This window comes from Gymnoscopelus braueri (genome assembly GCF_963280865.1).
Source record: "Gymnoscopelus braueri genome assembly, chromosome: 2".
Taxonomy (NCBI): domain Eukaryota; kingdom Metazoa; phylum Chordata; class Actinopteri; order Myctophiformes; family Myctophidae; genus Gymnoscopelus; species Gymnoscopelus braueri.
The window spans coordinates 52,152,147-52,162,146 of NC_137604.1; the positions used below are offsets into that span (position 1 = coordinate 52,152,147).

General features: G+C 46.9%; 1 protein-coding gene across 1 annotated transcript in view; it reads left to right on the forward strand.

The window, feature by feature from the left end:
* Nucleotides 1–10,000, forward strand: part of LOC308096237 (voltage-dependent T-type calcium channel subunit alpha-1I-like) — a gene marked incomplete at its 5' end in the record, with an annotated part of 278,135 nt that overhangs the window by 218,574 nt on the left and 49,561 nt on the right. Inside the window, one exon of the mRNA XM_080443588.1 lies at nt 8,862–8,995. Within this exon, the coding sequence (XP_080299714.1) occupies nt 8,862–8,995 (134 nt within the window). The remainder of the gene's footprint in view (nt 1–8,861; nt 8,996–10,000) is intronic.

The window sequence follows — 10,000 nt, forward strand, 5'->3', positions numbered from 1 at the left end:
ATTACTCTACAGGAAATAGGTGCGTTCAAGTTCGATACATATTGTCTTTGTGCATAGTTAACAATTGCATTGACTGAAGCCAAGGTCATGCAATTGTCCTAAACTCTTGTCAGAAGTGGGATTTGAACCCACGCCTCCAGAGGAGACTGCGACCTGAACGCAGCGCCTTAGACCGCTCGGCCATCCTGACGTTGAGTGCTGTGGTTTATTTCGCTCTATCTCGCTTCGACACTACTAATTACTCTACAGGAAAAAGGTGTGTTCAAGTTCGATACATATCGTCTTTGTGCATAGTTAACAATTGCATTGACTGAAGCCAAGGTCATGCAATTGTCCTAAACTCTTGTCAGAAGTGGGATTTGAACCCACGCCTCCAGAGGAGACTGCGACCTGAACGCAGCGCCTTAGACCGCTCGGCCATCCTGACGTTGAGTGCTGTAGTTTATGTCGCTCTATCTCGCTTCGACACTACTAATTACTCTACAGGAAATAGGTTTGTTCAAGTTCGATACATATCGTCTTTGTGCATAGTTAACAATTGCATTGACCGAAGCCAAGGTCATGCAATTGTCCTAAAATCTTGTCAGAAGTGGGATTTGAACCCACGCCTCCAGAGGAGACTGCGACCTGAACGCAGCGCCTTAGACCGCTCGGCTATCCTGACGTTGAGTGCTGTAGTTTATGTCGCTCTATCTCACTTCGACACTACTAATTACTCTACAGGAAAAAGGTACGTTCAATACATATCGTCTTTGTGCATAGTTAACAATTGCATTGACTGAAGCCAAGGTCATGCAATTGTCCTAAACTCTTGTCAGAAGTGGGATTTGAACCCACGCCTCCAGAGGAGACTGCGACCTGAACGCATCGCCTTAGACCACTCGGCCATCCTGACGTTGAGTGCTGTAGTTTATGTCGCTCTATCTCACTTCGACACTACTAATTACTCTACAGGAAAAAGGTGTGTTCAAGTTCGATACATATCGTCTTTGTGCATAGTTAACAATTGCATTGACTGAAGCCAAGGACATGCAATTGTCCTAAACTCTTGTCATAAGTGGGATTTGAACCCAAGCCTCCAGAGGAGACTGCGACCTGAACGCAGCGCCTTAGACCGCTCGGCCATTCTGACGTTGAGTGCTGTAGTTTATGTCGCTCTATCTCGCTTCGACACTACTAATGACTCTACAGGAAATAGATGTGTTCAAGTTCGATACATATCGTCTTTGTGCATAGTTAACAATTGCATTGACTGAAGGCAAGGTCATGCAATTGTCCTAAACTCTTGTCAGAAGTGGGATTTGAACCCACGTCTCCAGAGGAGACTGCGACCTGAACGCAGCGCCTTAGACCGCTCGGCCATCCTGACGTTGAGTGCTGTAGTTTATGTCGCTCTATCTCGCTTCGACACTACTAATGACTGTACAGGAAATAGGTGTGTTCAAGTTCGATACATATCGTCTTTGTGCATAGTTAACAATTGCATTGACTGAAGCCAAGGTCATGCAATTGTCCTAAACTCTTGTCAGAAGTGGGATTTGAACCCACGCCTCCAGAGGAGACTGGGACCTGAACGCAGCGCCTTAGACCGCTCGGCCATCCTGACGTTGAGTGCTATAGTTTATGTCGCTCTATCTCGCTTCGACACTACTAATTACTCTACAGGAAAAAGGTGTGTTCAAGTTCGATACATATCGTCTTTGTGCATAGTTAACAATTGCATTGACTGAAGCCAAGGTCATGCAATTGTCCTAAACTCTTGTCAGAAGTGGGATTAGAACCCACGCCTCCAGAGGAGACTGCAACCTGAACGCAGCACCTTAGACCGCTCGGCCATCCTGACGTTGAGTGCTGTAGTTTATGTCGCTCTATCTCGCTTCGACACTACTAATTACTCTACAGGAAATAGGTGCGTTCAAGTTCGATACATATTGTCTTTGTGCATAGTTAACAATTGCATTGACTGAAGCCAAGGTCATGCAATTGTCCTAAACTCTTGTCAGAAGTGGGCTTTGAACCCACGCCTCCAGAGGAGACTGCGACCTGAACGCAGCGCCTTAGACCGCTCGGCCATCCTGACGTTGAGTGCTGTGGTTTATTTCGCTCTATCTCGCTTCGACACTACTAATTACTCTACAGGAAAAAGGTGTGTTCAAGTTCGATACATATCGTCTTTGTGCATAGTTAACAATTGCATTGACTGAAGCCAAGGTCATGCAATTGTCCTAAACTCTTGTCAGAAGTGGGATTTGAACCCACGCCTCCAGAGGAGACTGCGACCTGAACGCAGCGCCTTAGACCGCTCGGCCATCCTGACGTTGAGTGCTGTAGTTTATGTCGCTCTATCTCGCTTCGACACTACTAATTACTCTACAGGAAATAGGTTTGTTCAAGTTCGATACATATCGTCTTTGTGCATAGTTAACAATTGCATTGACCGAAGCCAAGGTCATGCAATTGTCCTAAAATCTTGTCAGAAGTGGGATTTGAACCCACGCCTCCAGAGGAGACTGCGACCTGAACGCAGCGCCTTAGACCGCTCGGCTATCCTGACGTTGAGTGCTGTAGTTTATGTCGCTCTATCTCACTTCGACACTACTAATTACTCTACAGGAAAAAGGTACGTTCAATACATATCGTCTTTGTGCATAGTTAACAATTGCATTGACTGAAGCCAAGGTCATGCAATTGTCCTAAACTCTTGTCAGAAGTGGGATTTGAACCCACGCCTCCAGAGGAGACTGCAACCTGAACGCAGCGCCTTAGACCGCTCGGCCATCCTGACGTTGAGTGCTGTAGTTTATGTCGCTCTATCTCGCTTCGACACTACTAATTACTCTACAGGAAATAGGTGTGTTCAAGTTCGATACATATCGTCTTTGTGCATAGTCAACAATTGCATTGACTGAAGCCAAGGTCATGCAATTGTCCTAAACTCTTTTCAGAAGTGGGTTTTGAACCCACGCCTCCAGAGGAGACTGCGACCTGAACGCAGCGCCTTAGACCGCTCGGCCATCCTGACGTTGAGTGCTGTAGTTTATGACGCTCTATCTCGCTTCGACACTACTAATTACTCTAGAGGAAATAGGTGTGTTCAAGTTCGATACATATCGTCTTTGTGCATAGTTAACAATTGCATTGACTGAAGCCAAGGTCATGCAATTGTCCTAAACTCTTGTCAGAAGTGGGATTTGAACCCACGCCTCCAGAGGAGACTGCGACCTGAACGCAGCGCCTTAGACCGCTCGGCCATCCTGACGTTGAGTGCTGTAGTTTATGTCGCTCTATCTCGCTTCGACACTACTAATTACTCTACAGGAAAAAGGTGTGTTCAAGTTCGATACATATCGTCTTTGTGCATATTTAACAATTGCATTGACTGAAGCCAAGGTCATGCAATTGTCCTAAACTCTTGTCATAAGTGGGATTTGAACCCACGCCTCCAGAGGAGACTGCGACCTGAACGCAGCGCCTTAGACCGCTCGGCCATCCTGACGTTGAGTGCTGTAGTTTATGTCGCTCTATCTCGCTTCGACACTACTATTTACTCTACAGGAAAAAGGTCTGTTCAAGTTCGATACATATCGTCTTTGTGCATAGTTAACAATTGCATTGACTGAAGCCAAGGTCATGCAATTGTCCTAAACTCTTGTCAGAAGTGGGATTTGAACCCACGCCTCCAGAGGAGACTGCGACCTGAACGCAGCGCCTTAGACTGCTCGGCCATCCTGACGTTGAGTGCTGTAGTTTATGTCGCTCTATCTCGCTTAGACACTACTAATTACTCTACAGGAAATAGGTGTGTTCAAGTTCGATACATATCGTCTTTGTGCATAGTTAACAATTGCATTGACTGAAGCCAAGGTCATGCAATTGTCCTAAACTCTTGCCAGAAGTGGGATTTGAACCCACGCCTCCAGAGGAGACTGCGACCTGAACGCAGCGCCTTAGACCGCTCGGCCATCTTGACGTGCAGTGCTGTAGTTTATGTCGCTCTATCTCGCTTCGACACTACTGATTACTCTACAGGAAAAAGGTGTGTTCAAGTTCGATACATATCGTCTTTGTGCATAGTTAACAATTGCATTGACTGAAGCCAAGGTCATGCAATTGTCCTAAACTCTTGTCAGAAGTGGGATTTGAACCCACGCCTCCAGAGGAGACTGCGACCTGAAAAAAGGTGTGTTCAAGTTCGATACATATCGATGGCCAAAACGCAAAACCTCCTATCTGAAAAATTAACATTGTTGGGAAAATGAAAAAGAAAACTACAACATGTCGTATCTTTTTTGCACAATGCTATTTTTTTATAATACCCATCACATAATTCACAGTTTCTGGATTTCTGGATTATATTACAATATTATATGTTAATTACACTGATCTCATATTGCAAATGCAGATAGGAGGTTTTCCCCCACTTTTCCTGGATAATTCTGCAGATAGGAGCTTTTGCACTGTGATGTTAAGTGATTGCATAACTAAATAATGATAAATAGTACAGGCTGTAAATACATACATTTACAGCTGCAAACAGTTGCATCAGTGGTGTGGTCTAGGTTTGTTTTCTGAGGTATACAATAATCATTCCCTGCACGAGATGCGCGTGGTCGTGGGTATACGCTAGCGCATTTTCAATGGATGAAATGGTTAGTAGACTTTATACGCTTTTTTCCAAAAACAACAACAATTAGGTGGACTACAAAACAATTGGCCCAGGCACCCCTCAACATAATCCCCCCTATACCCTCAACTCCACCACCTGAAATACCCCCCCAATCCCACAACACCCATTCCCCCCAACCAGCACAACACACCCCCCAAACCCCACCCACCCAAACCCTCATGCCCTCCAACTCCCCTAACTCATACAACTGGATCACCAACCTTGTGTCCGGTGTGGATAGTGGAATAGTATGTAAGATCATTGAATGTCTTAAAGAGCCTATAAGCAAGGAGGAAAGACGGATGCCTTGACCCTAGAATCACCACAGCCAGGGAGGAGATGAGAGCAGCACACAGGGACTTTGTCGCTGACCAAAAAGGAGAGGGTCTGAGGGAGGAATATAAGCGGAGGAAGGAGGAGCTATATCAAGTGTATGCAACTGGAACAACGGGAGCTGACCCAAAAGATCAGGGACATTAAAGAGGTGCATGTTAACCAGAAACATGGCAAGAGCTGGAAGCACATCAATGACATTTCTGGCAGAAGCTCTTCTCAGACTTCCAAGATCTGGGGAGAAAGCGCAGAGGAACGAGTTGAAACATGGTACCAGCACTTCAAAACACTCCTAGGAAATCCTCCTTCAACCGAAGAAGAGGATGATCCGATGCTCCTGTCTTCCATGACCTTCCCAAACCAGACGGTTCACCATGGATGAGTACCAGAGGGCCAAGGCTACTATCAAGTGAGGCAAGAGCTGCGGGGAAGATGGAGTGACAGCAGAGGTTCTGGTGTATGTGCCCATAGACGAGGTGGTGTTGGATTTTATCAAGCACACACGTCTAGCAAGCTGCCGAAGCTGTGCAGTAAAATGATCATCGATCCAGTACCAAAGTCAGGCGAACTCACCAAGGCATTAGCCTGAGCTCACAAGTTGCCAAGACGGCTAACAGGAAGATCCTCAACCGTCTTAGACCCATCTTAGACCCTGTAATGAGAAACTCGGGCAGATACTAGTGCTGAGGAGGATACTGGAAGGAGTAAGGAGCGGAATCTTTCAGTGGTGATCACCTTCATGACTTCCAAAAGGCTTTTGGCACCATCCACCGAGGGAATCTGATGAACATTCTCCGGGCCTATGGAGTTCCTGAGAAGATGGTTCAGATGATGGAGACAAGCTACTCGAGGCAGTCCAGGACTTCTAATAACCTGGGCCTGGACTGCTTCAATGGAACAGGACCTGAAGGTCCGGGGGGCACTTGACTGGAATGCCTTGCATGGGATGAGGAGAGTGTGGAAATCAGACATGGGAGAAGGCCTCAAGAGGCGGCTGTTCGTATAGCTACAGTGGAGTCAGTACTGCTGTATGGGGCTGAGACATGGACCGTCACAGCACAACAGGAAAGGGCCTTGGATGGAGTCTACACAAGAATGCTATGAATGGCACTAGGAGTCACATGGACGGACCACATCAGAAATGTGGTCCTCTACAGGAACCTACCATGGGTCACAGACAAAGTCAGAGAGAGAAGGATGAGGCAGGGCACTGCGTCAGGGACCCATAACTAGTGGCAAGCAAACTAACACTATGAGAGCCAACCCAGGGCAAAGCCAGGAGAGACAAGAAGTGCACCACCTACGTAGATGCACTTCGGCGAATCGGCGTAACAGCTTAGCCAACAATACTGTAGAGCTCAAGACCCTGATGCTAGATAGGAGAGTGTGGAGGGCAGCGATTCAGGAGTCCCAAGTTGGTGTTGGCTAGACCACACTCACACATCGCATCGCAAAGACCCTATTCTATATGATCCGGCCTAACTGACCCATGCCCCCCTCAACATAATCCCCCCCATACCCTCTACCCCCAACTCCACCACCTGCAATACTCCCCCACTCCCACAACCCCCCCCCCCCCCCAACTGCCAGCCCACACCTCTCCACCTCCATAACTCAAAACCCCATCCCACTTCAGGGGTCCCGAGTTGGTGTTGGCTGGACCACACTCTCGCATCGCAAAGACCCTATCCTGTGTGATCCGGCCTAACTGGCCTATGCCCCCCTCAACATAATCCCCCCCATACCCTATACCCCCCAACTCCACCTACTGCAATACTCCCCCACTCCCATAACCCCCCCCCCCCCCCCCCCAACTGCCAGCCCACACCTCTCCACCTCCCTAACTCAAAACCCCATCCCACTTCAGGAGTCATGAGTTGGTGTTGGCTAGACCACACTTTCGCATCACAAAGACCCTATCCTGTATGATCCGGCCTAACTGGCCTATGCCCCCTCAACATAATCCCCCCTATACCCTCTCCACCACCTGCAATACTCCCCCACACCCCATACCCCCCAACTGCCAGCCCACACCTCACAACCCCCATAACTCCACCACCTGCATACCCTCTCCACCACCTGCAATACTCCCCCACACCCCATACCCCCCAACTGCCAGCCCACACCTCACAACCCCCATAACTCAAAACCCCATCCCATCCCATACCCCCAAATCCCACCCAACCCATTACCCCACTCCCAGAACCCCCAGTCCCCATGCCCCCAACCAGCACACCACAACCCCCAAACTCCACCCACCCAAACCCTCATGCACCCCCCACCCCATACCCCCCCAACCACCACCCACACCTCCCACACCCTATAACTCCAAACCCCATCCCACCCCCATACCCTCATACCCCCCAACCGACACACCACAATATTTTCACAGGGTTGTTGGCTGCCACGGTGTTCACGTGTGATTTTGATCTGCAATTAATAAAAAATCACGACAATGACGTTCACATTTAAGCAGCAATGACAACCTCTAACCACAAGTTCAAATTGTTCAATGCCAAAACTTCCTATCTATACCTAAAAATGACCTCCTATCTGTCCAATCCAAAGCACCATCTGCTTCAAATAACTTTATTGACATTTTATAACCAGTCGGTGTCCTTGACCAACATCAAGGTCGACATTTCTCATTTCAGGAGTAGGGAGTCCACATCCAACCACTGCAGATGTGATAGCTATATTGCATTAACAGACTCGACCATACAGATCGGTTAAAATGTACGTTTTATTCATTCAAATAAGTCCTGGATTGTAGCTTTAAGCATTTATGTCAACTCTCTGTATCGGTGACTGCACATCTATACCCTCAATACCATAGCACTTTATCTAATTGATATGAAAGCCAAAGTTTATCCCTTATATTCCCTTCATATTCACATCACAGCTTTTTTGTTGTTGTTAATTTTGTCATAATATTGTTGTCATAATGCAGTTAGGTATGAGTCATGAACGAGTCATTCTGATTGCACATTCTGCTAGACGCTACTGCCAGAAAACTGTGTGTGTGTGTGTGTGTGTGTGTGTGTGTGTGTGTGTGTGTGTGTGTGTGTGTGTGTGTGTGTGTGTGTGTGTGTGTGTGTGTGTGTGTGTGTGTGTGTGTGTGTGTACTCTGTACCCTGTGGTTAGAAGCACTATTGACTATTTGGTCTAGAACTTTGGTGCTGCTTGCTGGTATGGTCTGTTCGGCACTGTGACGCAGTAGGACAGCACATATTAAACTCTGGAAGTACAGACCAGAGGCAGTGATTAAGGCAGTTTTCTCATTAAAAATGGCATGTTTCTAGTTCACACTGATATATGTTAGCCGGTGTTATAACAAGCCTGCTTGGACTCAAAACTGGAACTGGAACAATTAAGCCCTTTTTTGGTTTCCTTTTTTAATTGCACAAGTCCTATAGTAGGTTGACCTAAGTACGACGGAGTGTCTACAGTAGGGCTTAGAATGCTTTAGCTTAGTTCATGGAAAGATAGATAATCTTTTAGTTCTTTTATACTAAATGTACCCAATTGTAAACTTTGTGTGGAGTACGAGTACCAGCTGAGTCAGTCAGCTGACAATAAATCACCCACGAAGGTTTAAAAGTCATTTTAAAATCTATATTATTTTCAAGGATAGCTCGTAGCCAACGTCGGCTTAAGTAACTGTTAATAGGGTACAATATGTACTATTCATTCATTTAGAATGGCGATGAGACAGCGACTGTGCACTTATCTGAAAATAATGCACACCCTCCGGTGTGTGTGTGTGTGTGTGTGTGTGTGTGTGTGTGTGTGTGTGTGTGTGTGTGTGTGTGTGTGTGTGTGTGTGTGTGTGTGTGTGTGTGTGTGTGTGTGTGTGTTGTAGGTGGAACCAGCTAGACCTGGCCATAGTGTTACTGTCAGTGATGGGCATCGTCCTGGAGGAGATCGAGATCAACGCTTCCCTCCCCATCAACCCCACCATCATCAGGATCATGAGGGTGCTAAGGATAGCACGAGGTACACACGCTTCCGCACTCACACACACACACACACACAGACAAACACACACACACACACACACACACACACACACACACACACACACACACACACACACACACACACACACACACACACACACACACACACACACACACACACACACACACACATGGTTTGCAGACTAGACCAGGGGTCTTCAACAGGGGGTCCGGGACCCCCTCAGAGTTACTACAGGGGGGCCAGCAAATAGTTGTGTGATTGGATATAGTTTTTTTTACATTAACCACTTGAACCCTATTATCCCTATTCTGAAGAGAACTTAGAAACCGAAAATAGCCGATCTCCAAGCTCACAACGCCTCGCAGCGCGAGGCGTTGTGAGCTTGTAGATCTGCTATCTGCTATCTGTGAGCTTGTAGATCTGCTATCTGTGAGCTTGTAGATCTGCTGCAAAGAGGTTTGGTGTTGGTCTATGAAATCTATGAAAATAAAATGTTATACAGCATGTGGTGGGGGTCCCTGCTTCATCTCTCTTTCAGCTAGGGTGTCCTTGGGCTGAAAAACGTTGAAGACCCCTGGACTAGACAATTTACATTATTTCTCTATCACTTCTTCTTTGTGGGGTGGCAGTGCTCAGGAGGTAGAGCAGCTGCTTGGGAATCGGAAGGTTAACGGGTTCGATCCCCAGCTTTGGTTGAAGTGTCCTTGAGCAAGACACCCTCTTGAACCCCTAACTGTGAATGGGTGAATGTCATGCACATTGTAAAGCTCTTTTTGAGAAAGGCGCTATATAAAATGCACCATTTACCATATTCTGTGAATAAAGAGAGCGCTGACGTCCCATTTCTCTTTTAATCTCTCCCGTACTGTTCCCATTTTTTCCAATAAACTCTGTTCATTCAAATGAAAGCCAGCCATATAGGTTTAGCCTGCCGTTTTCTCTGCAGACTGCCTTAACTTCTCACTGAGGGGAAGAAAGGCTAATTACCACAATCACACTTAATCCCCCTCCTCTCATCGC